The sequence below is a fragment of the Alligator sinensis genome, unplaced genomic scaffold (assembly GCF_000455745.1).
Source record: "Alligator sinensis unplaced genomic scaffold, ASM45574v1 scaffold748_1, whole genome shotgun sequence".
NCBI lineage: Eukaryota > Metazoa > Chordata > Crocodylia > Alligatoridae > Alligator > Alligator sinensis.
In genome coordinates this window covers 59,445-73,740 of record NW_005842455.1, presented here as the reverse complement: position 1 = coordinate 73,740, position 14,296 = coordinate 59,445, and the positions used below count along the sequence as shown (strand labels likewise).

General features: G+C 40.4%; 1 protein-coding gene and 1 non-coding gene across 2 annotated transcripts in view; both read right to left on the bottom strand.

Annotated features, from left to right (window-relative positions):
- Positions 1-5,319: 5,319 nt before the first annotated feature.
- Positions 5,320-14,296, bottom strand: part of RANBP1 (RAN binding protein 1) — a 14,447-nt gene continuing 5,470 nt past the window's right edge. Inside the window, exons 4-6 of the mRNA XM_025212323.1 lie at positions 12,413-12,541; positions 10,626-10,691; positions 5,320-8,008 (exon numbers count right to left, since the gene is read on the bottom strand). Coding sequence (XP_025068108.1) covers positions 7,884-8,008; positions 10,626-10,691; positions 12,413-12,541 — 320 coding nt within the window. The 3' untranslated portion in view covers positions 5,320-7,883. The remainder of the gene's footprint in view (positions 8,009-10,625; positions 10,692-12,412; positions 12,542-14,296) is intronic.
- LOC112551399 lies at positions 10,352-10,483 on the bottom strand. The gene has a single exon (XR_003095703.1). It is a non-coding gene; the product is annotated as a small nucleolar RNA SNORA77 (small nucleolar RNA).

The following is a 14,296-nucleotide window of genomic DNA, read 5'->3' as shown; positions in this document are numbered from 1 at the left end:
ACGGCTTCCAACCCGCTTCCAAAATGGTTTTAATAGTTCATTAACCAGATGTTTCACTACAAAATCAGTCATGACAAGTCTCAACCGCAAACTCACAGTAACAGCAACAAACAAAAAAGCTATCCCAGTTTTAAATCTTCTGCATTTATGCTAGTCAAAAGTAAGCACACATTTTGCAGTATTTTTAGTCTCTCACATGCAAGTATCCTCTCCTTAATGAATGTTTACTGTACCACTAACTACGGAGAGAACTAATCAAGACTTCTGCCCAAGAACTGCTCTACACTGACATTATTAGTCATACTCAAAAATACTAGCCAACACATCTCTCTCGGGAAAGTCGCTCCATTACCAGACTCACTAAATCCCCCAAGGGTAGAACAGTTATTTAGCAAGGAGTAGTGCTTTTGCTGGTATTTGTTAGTCAAGGAACTGGAACAAGGTGTATCTACTAAAAAGCTGTGCTAGTAAGATGATATTTTCAAGGTTTTTTTAATGTTAAGGAAAGACCTCAGTCAGTGGTCAGATCTGAATATGCCAGAGTAGGCTAAAAAGTCTTGATAATTACAGCTAAAACTCATTAGTGATGATTTTAGGAAGTCTGATGAATAGTTGCAAGTGTTAGTAAATCATAACTACCCAGGACTCCTAAAGCAAGCCATGCTGTTCTGGCTTCTGCACCACTAAATTATTGCCGACCCTAAAATTATTTCCTTTATATATTTTAAGTATACTGGCTACTGGTTTGACAGACTACCTGGCTTCATGGCACAAGACTGGTGATTAGAAGATGGATCTGAATTAGTCACTATTCTGAATACTTCAGATTTCTGTCCAGCTAAATAATTTTATATTTTTAACATTCAAAATTTCATATCCACCCTAGTTCCACAACCAGTAACTAATGCTGCTTTCAACTGATTAAGTTGCAAAAAACTGCACAGCTCTTCCTCTATTTTAAATCCAAACAAGCTTTGATTTACCTTACATCAGTAATAGACAAACTAGATATGAATAAACCACCCTAAAACTAAAATAATGTCAAGCTGTAAGGGCCAGCGTTAGTTGAATTAAACCTGGGCATATTTGAATGTAAACTAGGTCTCAGCATCCTGAGTAACACTGCCTTGAGACCATGATTTAGCTAATCAAAAATAAATGAATTAAACATCTTAAGCAGCTTAGATGTTTAGCTTGCCAGGAACATACTTGATTTCCCAGTAATCTCAAGAGCAGGACCCCAGAGACCTTCCGCTCAGGAGCTTGGCCCCAACTGCAAACAGGATACAACTGCTTAAACGTGAACTATGATTCAGAAGGATTCACCTGCTACCACCACCTGAAATGAGGAAGATTTCCCTTGAGCAAGCTTCCCCAAGATCTTTTCTAATCATTTGGCTAAATTAATGTTCCCCAAAACAGGAAAAAAAATGTAAATACCATGTGGGTCTCTTTACAAGGACCGACACAATCTATTACAGTAGTATTTAAATACTATCCATCCTATTTATAGCTAGACTCGTGTGATCAGATGGGTTTAATTCAAAACACTGTATGCCTTTCAGCATCAAATTAATTAGGCAGAGGGAAACTTTTAAATAGGAGTCTCCAACTCATCCTGCCTCTGGGCCAGGTTTCTAGGTCGTGTTCCTGAATTCCCAGCCCCTTTACTAGCCTTGCAGGTGACATACAGCTTCAGCCCAGACCATAAGTCTGACACTCTTGCTTTAAGCAACATGCTTGCTGCATTAGGGCAGCCTGCAGAATAAGACTAGGAACAGCGCGAGTGTCCTGCCCGTCGGAATAGAGCACTGCTACCCTCAGTCTCTATTTCACCTCTATTACTTGTAATTCAGCAATTCTTAGGGTAAAATTTGGGACTCTCAATATATTAACCAGCCACTAACTTTCAGACCTCTCAACTCTTTTAATGTTATCATTATCAAGTCAGTCCAAAAGCTTTGATACCGTCTAGAGATAGTGATTGTTTTAGACTATCCAGTACTCTTCCTGTTTCATTCATCACTTCCTCCTCAAAGATATCAGTGGACAAGTCCAAGTGAAAAGTTCTAGACGATCTCCAGTTTCCACCTGGAGAGGCAATACCAGTCAAAAGGCAGTACCCATCTTCCAGGCAACTGCTGCAGTCTGAAATGAAGCAAGTTTGAAAATAAATAGTTGAGTAAGGAAAACATTTGAGCTCTAAATTGCTTTTTACCTACTATTATCCAAACCCTACTTTAAAACTCACGCTCTGTAGTACGAAACTTGCCCTGGGGTGAAACAGAGACAGTATGGACCCTAATGACGCACACCTCTGGATTACTCAGCCCTTTCTCCTTCCCCTCACCCAGACATGGGGAAGGCAAGCCATGCCCCCCCACTCCTCAGTCTCCTGGCTATGGGAGAGCCAATTAGATGTGGGGTGAGGGCTTAGCTCTTTGAGGGGAGCACGTCCTACCTCTGGCCCAGGGGCCTGAATCACATCTCCAGGGGCCCTTGGAGCTGGCAGCATTGCATTATGGAGGCTGGGTTCACACCCACTGAGAGCAGGTGGTGGTGTTGGGGGGGGGGGTTAGCTTAGGGCCAGTGCCAGCCCAAGGATAGTAGAGTTTGAGGGTGGAAAGTTCATCAAGGATGGAGGGGCTGAGAGCTGTGCATCCTGGGATGGTGGCTTACTACAAATTGGCCACTGGTAGACCAGCTCAGAGAAGCCTTGCCTGAAGTGGTGTAACTTTTAAGATTCCTAGAGGGTACTTGGCACAGCTTAAACACCCTTTAATGTGTGGATGCTCCTATTTTAAGGGTTTATGATAACCTGTAACACCACCCTCAGATCGCTTTCTTCCAAACACTGAATCATTTTCTGTTTTGGAAATGACTAGGGAATTTCAGATCTGTTGGAAACAGTACTTTGCTCTCCCCATACAGAAAATAGTTTGGCAATGGGTTGGCGCACAAAGGAAGGGTTGATTCAAAAGCTGCTGGTCAGAAGTCACAAGACTCTTCTATCATATCAGCAACCACTATTCACATAGCAGAATGGACTGGTTGAAATAAACAGAATTTAAGATTAGATTTTTAAATGAGTAGTTATTTTAAAAGAATGCACGGACCCTGGAGAATCTGAAGAGCAACTCTCAACACAGGTTAAGTGACAAAAAGACAGGGTTTTGGTTTTTTTGATGGAGGAGGAGACGGAAACCTTGTAAAATCCAGGACTCCATGCAATGCATTCACTGAATTGCTGCCTTTTCATAAGGCTCTAGCCTATTCAATTCAGAGGAAATTCAACCAGATTCGTTGGCCAAATTTCTGAATCCGAATAGAATCAGGAGCCCCATTAATCTCTCTATGGCTGAATTCGACAATTCAGCCATAGACACAACTTTACATGTTTTTTTCTATGTCCCTTGAGGTACCAGGCGCGACTCGTGAATGCTGAGATGGTGGGGTGAATCAAGCGTTCCACCGGGGGGGGAAAGAGGACTTCCCCTCCACTTCCAGGTCCGCTGCAGAGCACATGGGGGTGTCTATGGCCAAATCAGAATCAAAATCGGGACAGTGATCCAAATCAGTGAATCAAATCACTGTCCCCTGAATCGGGCTGAATCTGAATCACATACTGCCTGCTTTGCGCACCCCTACTCTACACACAGCCGGCTGTATCTACCATTGATAAAATAAACATCTTCTAAACGTGGAACATTTAGCAAATATGACCCTCTGGTACAAGAAATCCTGTCTATGAATGTAACCTGCAGAATCAAACAGAAGTTTACAACAGGCACCTATTTTTAAGCAAACAGATTTTAAACCATATGCACAAAAGAATTTCTGGCTTCAGTAACCCACACAGTGGGTTGAGTAATGTCCAAACTGGATGCAGGGTTATCATTAGAACTGCATCGGGGTGTGCCCGATTTTGCAGTCCAAGTGCAGCACTGATCACCATCTTCACAGTGAAGCTTGGTACCCCTCACCTGATTGGCTGAAGGGCCTTAGAAGCTCCCCTCCCAGCCAGGTGTGCCCCCCGCAAAGCTTCAGGATGCCAGGGCTTCCCACCTGTTTTCAGCTCCCTTCCCCATGCTCTTGTGGAGGACCTACCAAATTTGCAGTTTCTGCAAAAATCATGAATTAGGTAGGTCCCTAGTTATCACTAACCCTGTATCTTAACTCTATCCATTTCCCCAGCCAATCCCTGGCTCCAAAGAATGCTCTACTGATTTGCCTCATCTGCAAATGCAAGCACAAGCAGCTACATATTTCAAATATGACAGCACACTGTTGCTTCTAATGTATATTTGGAATGCAGTATTTAAGAATGATTTTGCTACAGTAAGGTACCATTACAAAGCTTTGACACTTTGGCTATGTTGACATATAAACTATCACTACAAGAGTCACTTGTATTAAATACACTGAATATGGAGAAAGGCCTCCATCTCTCTCCAATTATGTGATACCAAACTATTTCCTCATTATTTAGTCCACAAGCATGCTGTAAATTAGGAAAGCTTAAAGTACCTCATAACACACAAAACTAAGTCTTATCCATTCCTTCATTAGGAAATGAAAGTGTAAGTAGAAGCTACTGAATTTACATCAATTGAACTTTAAAGAATTAGTTTATTGTTATTTTTGTTTCCATACCTGCAGTTCCTTAACCGGAAATCTGGTAACACATTCATCCAGATAAGTACAGTTAGCAGTGAGTTATTACTGCAGCATACCTGGCTGGCATATCAGAATTAACAATTATGCAAACAAATAATTTTATACTCTATGTAAACCTTAAGGCATTTCTAAACCAATTAAAATCAGAATACTGATTTATGCAAGTATCAATACTGCTTTTAAAAACATTCTGTGAATCTATCAAAACTGTAGTTTTGAGATGTTCAGGCCTAGTATATTAGACATCTTAATGAGTTACATCAAGAACCATCCCTTTCATCAAGGGACTGTTGCCTTTAACAGACCTGCAGAATATTTTGAGACTTGAATATAAAGGAAAAAAAAGTTTTGCCAGTAAAACTGGTGTCTTTTTAACAAACAAGACAGACACAGCAAAAGGAACAGCATTCACATAACTTTAAGCATCATTTATACGCAATTAATTCAACACATACCTCATGAATGCATCAGGAACACACATAACCCTAAATGAAACCTCAGACTGCTACCTGTGCTGTCAGAGGACACGCACAAGAGGAAAAGAACTAAGAGAAACCAAAACCAGACTTGAGTAGTTCTTAGTAGCACGTCTCAAGTTTGACACAGAAAGCATACACTCTTCCTAAGTAAAAAAAACCTGAATGACACAAGGAGCAGTTTATTATGTTAATATACAGTTTTTAAAATACTTTTTTTTCTCCAAATATAGGGAAGCAATCTATATAGAATCTTTCCAAGTCAAAACATTGATTGGCAAAGCTTCAGTTTAGTTATAGACCAAGACAACTTCACTAGACTGCTTTTCTACATAAATTCTACTGAGAAATCAAGAAAGTGACAAGGAAATTAATAAGCCATGAGCACCAGGCAAAAGACTGGAGGCCAAATGCATCCCTAAGTCAGTCAATAACTATACTAGAGATGAAAATGACCCATTTGAACATGGATCACTATCTGAATAGAAAGACAAATATCAGGAAACAGTTACAATAAGCACACATGTAAAAGTTAAAAAGAAGCAATTCAATTGGAGTTAGTTGTCAATATCTAAATACCTTGATCCAAGTATTAATCCAAATACAATTTGCAGATTTTTCTTCTATGTCAGTCAACCTGAATTGCAAAATTGGAACAGCCCATCTTAATTTTCTCCTTTTTTCTACTTATTTTTCTACAGTAGGCAAAGGACACAAGCCTACTGCATTTACATTACCAACACAACAGTGAGCTTAAAAACAAACAAACAAACAAAACCCCCAAATCATTTAATCAAAGTTTAAAGTTAAATTTATTTTGAAATTAGATACTTAAACTCCAGCCCCTGCTTGCCCAATTTAAAACACACTGCTTAACATTATCAGTTTAGATCTACAGTGTTCTTCATGGATAGTTTTGGCATTTACATTTAGATGGCAGGAAATTAAATATCTGAAAACAGCCTATAGACAATGCTATTTTAAAGAACGTGGAAATTCCAAGCATACCATTGACATCTTGAGGAGACAGTTGGAACATTCAGTTTACAATTTGTAAGTGTCCTAGGGAACAAAGCATTTGATCCTTCCCCTCTCAATTATGTCTGTGGACTAAAAAGGACAACTCCTGCACCAGATAATACGTGTGAAAAAGTCTGAAAAATCTAGTGAAGCAACTGGGAAAGAAAGTGAACTCTAACTACATCTAAGAGGTATTTACTATAAAGCAAAGCACCTTGTTTGTAGTTCCAGCTTAAAGAATAATTTACCAGAACCTAAAATCAGTGCTAGCATGAACAGAAGATAAGCGCTTAACCTCAGGGGTGTCAAACATGTGGCTAACAGGGCTCCTGGAAGGGCCAGGAGAATTGGGAGGGGCTGGATCCAGATCTGGCCCAGGGGGTCAAATAAATCTGATACCCCTGCTTTACAGTATAGTAGGTCCTTAAGAATATGAATTTATAAGTTAAGAAATCTAGGCAAAGAAAGTCGGAAGGCTTTTCAGACCTCTTTGCCAAGATCAATTAATTACATTGTTGGATATTTTGTCACCACACTTCAAGTTGAAAAGTAAAATTCATCTAAACTTTGTACTTAGCTCCACTTCAAGAATAGGACACAATGTCAACACAAAGAAAAGTTTAAGATACTGACTCAAATAGTATTCAAAGAGAATTTCTTTGATAGTAATGGCTGAGGTGCCCACTGCAGCTTATTTTCTAATTCTCAAGCAGGAAGTGAACACTGGATTAACTGCTATAAATGCTTCTAAGGGAGGAACTTTCACTAAAATACTTATTACCATTTTGGGGAGTGCCACAGAATCATGTCAAATGTGAACCACCATTAAGTTTCAGCTTGCATGTTTAAATTTTTTTTTTTTTTTTAATTTGCATTAGGAATTCCTCACTCTAAGGAAAACAGCTTTCACCAGGCCTTTTATAATTCCACAACCCTTGGAATTTGTTAATGTGAGAGAAGTTCTGAATAGCTAAGAGATTAGTGTGAAATTCAGGAAGTGACAGCTGAAGTATATGATAACAAATAGGGCATATTCTAGCAAACTGCTAGAAAGATTTAGATTTATCCCTATCAATGTTAATATAAAAACTTGAGTGAAGAGACAGTACACCAACTTACAGTAGACTGGTAAAGGAAGAACTTGCACTTTTAATACATAAAAAACTTCTGAAAGCCATTAGGCCTTTAAGATTAGTTTTCTAGTAATCTTTCATAAGGATAAGACGGGAAAGAAGAGAAGGAAGTCTGGTATAAGCAATTTGCTTAAGCTTGTTAGCAGTCATCATCCAAATACCATACAAGAACACCTATGTAATTTTAATCTTTTCAGTTGGTAAAATTCACTTAATCTAATTACATCATTTATGAAGATACAAGTTTCAAAACGTAACACCCAGTGTAAGAGTTGTAGTCATAAGCCTTTGAAGCGTATAGAAAACTCAGTTCTGTCCTTTAATGCTGTTTTCAAGTTTGTTTTATTAACTCTTTTGGATGACTATAAATAAGTGTTTCCACTATGGAAAAGAAAGTTAGCACAGTACATTTTCATGACTGGGAAATGGATTTTCTCAAAGCATCTTCAAAAGGGCAAAAGCTTAGAAAAAAACAACTTGAATGTCAGAATTCAGTTCTTTATAAAGTCCCTTGTAAAAATAAAAATAAAAAAAATAAAGAAAAAGAAAGGGAAAAAACCGCAAGGCCCAAGATGATTTATTGCTTTTCTTCAGTTTTTTCCTTGGTCTCTTTCTTCTCAGCTGCTTTGCTCTCTTCCTTTACAGAAAGCTCTTCTAATTTCGCAGCAACTTTTTCAGCACTATTGTCTTTGTCTGTGCCTGCTAAAAGATTGTTTGAAGAACCATTAAAATACAAGCAAAGGTAGGACTTTGTTAACAGGGAAAATACAAAAGAAATACATATGCAGAAGAACAGTGTGCTAGCCTGTTTTTACACTGGAAGAGTTGTAATTGACTTTCAAAACAAGGATGCAGAATTTTGTAAGCTCATTGAATTGTCCACCAGAGTTGACTGTGCCATCTTTTCCCTTGCTAATTCCTCTTGTCCAAAATGGGCAGGTATCTTCCCTCTAATCTAAGTCAATGCGTGACCTTTCAGCTATGCTAAGGGCTGTATGAATAGGAGGTGGGAGTACCAATCTGCTACAGAAGGGCTCAGCAAACTATCAGGGGCAGCATGCCACATTAAAGGAGACTGGTTTTAAGGATGTTTACTGCTTGCACCTAGCTGCTGCCAAATTGTTGCTCGTGTCCTGGGCTTTGTAGGCCAGATAAAGGGGGAGAAATCCTTTGGCAGGTATAAGTCGCTGTTCCCCGTGCTACAGGATTGCTACTGATAAGGTGTAACCTCTGGATTTGGACATACTAATTTTACAGAACTTCAAGCACCTTAGGTAGCCTTACCAGTGTCAAGTACAACTTTCTACAACCTCATATCCCTTTCCACACCAACATCTTTGTCAAAAAGGAGCAAAACAGCCCAAAAAAACCCAACCTAAAACATAAATTTAGAAAGACAATACTAGGAATGAATATCTAAACCAGAAGAGGCCCCCACACATTTCCTGAGCTGTTTGAACTGGAAACTGTTAAACAAATCTACACTGTATGAAACTGGAGAGGTTTGTTTAGCAAGCTTTTCTCTACTACTGTGAATTCTCTACTTCAGAAGTCATAGTGGCAACCCATTAAATGAAAAAGTAAAGCAACCAATTAACAAAGCAAACAAAGTTAAAAAAAAAAAAATCTTCCAAAGGATAGTTACTTGTGGGTGGAGGTGCACCAATACATCAGGTGCCTACTGGACTGGTACCGATCAGAGGGAAATTTACATTATCAGCTACCGTTTTTTTTTTGCCGCTGTAGCCAATTATGCTTACTGATAATTTTGCCTTCCGGCCAGTGCCCTGGACATATGGGTTCCCTGTCCCCCACGAGGCCAGGGGACCTAGATGCCTGCAGTATTCTAGCCTGTCCCAGCATTCTAGCCTGCAAGAGGTCCTGCTTGGAGCTGCTAGAAGTGAGACGCAGGGGGCGCCGTGTGTATGTGCGCAGTGGCATGCATGCACACCGCCAGGAATACAGCTGGGCAATGTGGAGAGCAGCTCCCTGCAGGTAAGTCTATGTAGGGGAAGGGGCATATGGGAGGCAGGGGGGGAAGACAGAGGCCCCCACGGTGAGGGAGGGAGTGGGGCAGGGGATGCTGCCCAGCCAAGGCAGTGCATGGAACTTGGGACCAGGAGCAGGATAAAGCCACAGGCAGCTCAACCAGGGGGTTTTGGGGAGCAGCAGCTCCATGCTACTGTGCGCATCCCAAGGCAGGCATGTGCCCCCCAGATTTGTGCGCATGGTAGATGTGGGCCGCCTGCTGTGGGCTCATGGCTCTCCACTGTTGCCTCTCTGTCAGGAGCCTCATGTTGACCACACCCCCCCTGCCCAGCCAGCAGCACTGGGGGCAGCTAGTTGTGCCTCCCACTGCTGGGCATGCAGCTGGTGCGGGGCTCCCAGGGCAAAGGCAGCAGGGCAGAGAGCCCCGAGCCTGCAGCAAATGAACTTTAGTTCAAGTGCTGCCAATATCACTTCAAAGCTTGGGGACGGTTTTAAGCAGAGCAGAGCTGAGCTGGACAAGGGCAGATATGGGCTGCCCGCCACAGACTCAGGGCTCTCCTTTCCACTGTCTTTGTGCTCGGAGCCCTGTGTCAGCTGCGCAACCCTACCCGACCAGCAGCAGTGTGGGTAGGGAGCCGTGCGCCCTGCTGCCAGGTGGGCAGGGGGTGCGTGGCTGGTGTGTGGCTCCCAGGACAAAGGCACCAGAGTAGAGAGCCCCGAGCCTGCAGCAGGCAGCCCACATCTGCCCTGTGCACAAATCTGGGGGGGCATGACCCCCCCGGGGGAGGCACACAGCAGCAGAGAGCTGCCGCTCACTACCCCATGGACGAGTCACCTGTGGCGTCATCCTGCTCCCTGCCCTGCCAATTTAACTGAAGTAAATCAGTTATCGGATTGGCACTGGCCGATACGGTTGGTTAATTGGCTATCAGTATCAGAAAATCTTTATCAGTGCACCCCTACTTGTGGGACACAGCAAGTCAGGACTGGTAAATGCTCAAAGGTATTCTGCATTTGTGGAAACAACAAACACACCATTCCATGACAGCTGTCCTAAAAACTGTATCAAGAGCAATTGCAACAGTCTTCTACAGGAAAAGAAGCGTTTTCAACACCCTGAACCATTACTCTAGCAGACTGAAAAAGCACCTGGACTGAAGATTGCAGTCAGGCACAGAGTGAGTCTGCCAAAAACAGCAACACCACCACCCCCCCTCCACCCGGACACACACTAAAGCCTTGGGATAGGGGACTCAGCTAAGTTTGATAAACTTAATTACTAACTTACATAGTAAGTATCTAAATTTCAAAGAAATATTAAACATCTTACCCTTCTTTGACCTCTTATCTACTTCATTCCTGCATTCTTCAAATTTTGCCTTGAATTTCTGTGCATCTGTACAAAGGAAATAAGAAATGCTTTATTTAGCTTGAGTTCCCTGCAAAATCTGAGTTCCCAAATACCATTTGATTTAAAATAAAGTCTAGTGCAAGTTTTGATATTTATTAAGTGCATATTTTTTGAACAACAGCAAATTAAATCAACTGAGGTTGAAAGCAGTGTTAAGTATTTAGGATTCTAGTCTCTCTCATTTATTTAAATAGAGTGTCTAAAGAAAGAAAAAAAATTGCACTTGAGCAGTTTCTCAAGAATACTCACATTTTCAACTTCTGCCACTAATCAATGTTAAGCAATGTCCTATGAATTTGTTCCAAGTTGGGGCCTATGGTCTGAGTGCATCACACTTAGATTTTTCTCTGCCAAATTCAGTTAAGAAAGACCAGCGAATTTGCACTACAAATGCCTACACCACACATGAGAAGACTTTAGGCTGGGTTTTCAATCTTAAAAATTTTTTTTAAAAGTGCCAGTCGCTACACAGGGCAAATGTAGCCAGCTTTAATTTTTCCAGGTAAGGCACAATTTATTTCCAAACTAACGTATTTCAGTATAAATGAAGTAAGTATATTTTTTCACAGTTCTATCTAGAAGAGTGGCGGTCATTATTACTTTACTTACTATTATCCCTCCAACTCAATCTGAGAAAAAGAAAACCAAAACAAAAATCAAGTCACTGCCAAATAGAGCTACAAAGATAGCTTGATATACTAAGTTACCTTGACTGACCACTTGAGGTCACTGTTGGCCCACTGAAAAAGACAGCACTTCCATAACCAGCTATAAAATCATTTTAGAAACTCTTTGGAATGTGTGCCATATCCACAAGTTTTTGGAAGAACTTCCTCTAAAGAGAATGCATTAGGCCAAAAGGAAACCCACCCACAGTGACATCACTCAGCCAGACTAGAAATTAAACTCTATATTTATGAGCTCTTAGAGAAAGAGTTCTATCACCAGTCAGCTTTGCCTATAACAGTGGTTCTCAACCTTTTTAGGCCCAAGGCACCCCTCAGAAAATGTCTGCTTTTAGTTTTCACTCATTTTTTAACGATTAAAGAAAAAACAAACCACCAATATGGTCATTTTTCAACTGCAAAAATTCAGAAAGAGCACAACAGGTCACAACTTTTTTTTTTTTTTTAACACTATGGATTATTTGAAATTGCTTGGTTTATCTTGTGAATCATATTTGCATACCTAACAGTACTAACATTGTGTGGTACCCCACAGCAATCCCAAAAGGATCTCAAGGCACCCCAAGGTGTCACGGCACTGGTTGAGAATCACTGGCTTAGAAAGTTTCACAAAAACAAGCTGTTCACATTTATAATATATAGGTAGTAGAGATATGATACAATTAAAACAAAAAGTGAGTATCATTTGGTACCTCTTTAGTGCAGCAGACAACCATATGCAATTCTAAGGGAAATGGGCCCGAATGGAAGAGACAACTTGTAATGCCAACGTTCAAATCTCAATGAAAAAGGAATTATTTGAGGCAGCATAAATCCATTGACGAATGTCTTTCAGGGATGTTCTGTATTAATGTTATTCTAGACCACAAGCCTCACTGGAAACAGAACATCAGTACACTTATCAAAAAATGCCTTTAGATACTAAATGCTGCATTGGCTATTACAGATGTCTAACAGCTACTGTTTCCCTATGTATTAAGAACACTGCTAACAGTTAACTACTTGCACCATGCCACTCACTTTCTGCATTTAAAAATCGGATTGCCAGGAGTTCAGGTTTAGGGCTTTCATCTGCAAAGTCAGCATGTGTATTCCAAACCCATGCCCTGTCACTTCCAGCATTAGGCTTCAACTCCATTAAAGGTGTAACTAGAAAAAAGAAAAAGACTGTTATGTACATGGAGAACTACTCTGAAATATTTTCCTCAGTAGCTTCACAAGTGAGCCAAATAAATTAACTCTTATAATATCCATTTACTTAGGCCTACTCTCATAGGGATTAGGGCAACAAGTTAGCTAACATGAATTAAAAATGTGACCACCACATACTTTCTGCCCAACGTCCCAGACCAGTTCTAATATTATAAAAGCCTAAGTCTGCCTGTCTGTCCGTAACGCTTTATACGCACTCTGATTAGCTGACAGAAACAGTCAGAGTGCTCCAAGCATGGGGGAGTGTCGCCATGATTCCAAAGCTGTGACCAGACAGAGGGTGGGGGAGTCGAGGCCAGCAGCACTGGCCTCGGCTTCCCCACCTCACTCCTTGCAAGAGGCAGAACAACGGCAACATGGGGCATTAGGTGGTGGCACTCCATCCCAGCCCCTCTCCCTGTCATTCCTGATGGGCAATTGGCTAGTTTAACATAAAGCCAATAATTACAAGAGTGCCAAGAACCCACTCTTCAAATACAAAAACAGTCAGTTTCTATTCAGTTCTACTTTAGAATGCACTTAGCATATTCAAAGACCAATAGCCAAAATGTATTTACTTTGATGCTTCAGAAAAAAACACCTAGAAGCACCCAAATAAGATAGCAAAGTGTTCTCCTTTCTCATGCTGGCAGTCTTGCATATTACAGCCCTTTCAGTTTCTACAGGTATAAATAATAACTGCAAGGAAAAGTCAGCTAAACAATTCTGTCCCTCACAGCATCTTAAATCTGTTGCATTACCTTGCAGTGAAAGTTCTCAGGTTTACTACGAAGAGCACATTTCCTATTTTGAATTCCTCTGCTACCCTTTGTTTAGCATTTCCTGCAACTGTACTAAATTAGGTATTTGTGCTGGTCAGACATGAGTTTGATGCAAAAGTTACTAAATGGAATTGTATGCTGTCTTTTATAGGTAGGTGGATTAAATTAACGGTACCTCCTAATTTTGATCTACAAGACTGGGTCACCTTGTTTCATATCTTAAAACGTTTCCTCGTACAGGTACCTCACCTATTGTTCCAGTGGTTTGGGTTTTTTTGCTTTATCTCTGGACCTCTTGCTTAGGTTATACAATATATATGTGGCTCACAAGCAAACTACAGTCGATTTATTTTAGAACACCAGAATGCTATTAGCACAGTAGTACCAGTATATAGTATTCCAAGACTGATAATTGAAGAGTTTTTGAGGGTACTTTGAGAGAATGGACAAATTTTCCTCATTCATTTACACACTTCCCCCCCCCCCCACTAAAAGGCTGGTTGTCAGAAGTAAATTAATCTTATAAGGACTACTAACTACTTAGCAGAGCCTTTTTTTCCCCTCCCCTTTTTAATATTTAATGTGTTACTTCTTTCCCCTAATATTTTACGCAATTATATAGGTTTGCATTTATCCATACCATTTTTCAAACAAATCATAGACAAGTTAGCAATGGGCTTTCTATATTACTTTTTCATTTTAAATCTGCATCAAGCTGCATTTGGTTGGAGGCTGGCAGTGAATTAATATATAGTAACAGCCTTTTGAAAATTAAAAAGGTACCTTAAATATGATCCGTGTGTTGGACAGAGATTAAGTTTTATCATAACATTTGATAAAATGCATTTGAGACCGATTAAACAAAGTATTCCCTACAGCTTGAATTGGACCACATGTTTCTAATCACCACATTCCTCAATTTTTTATATTG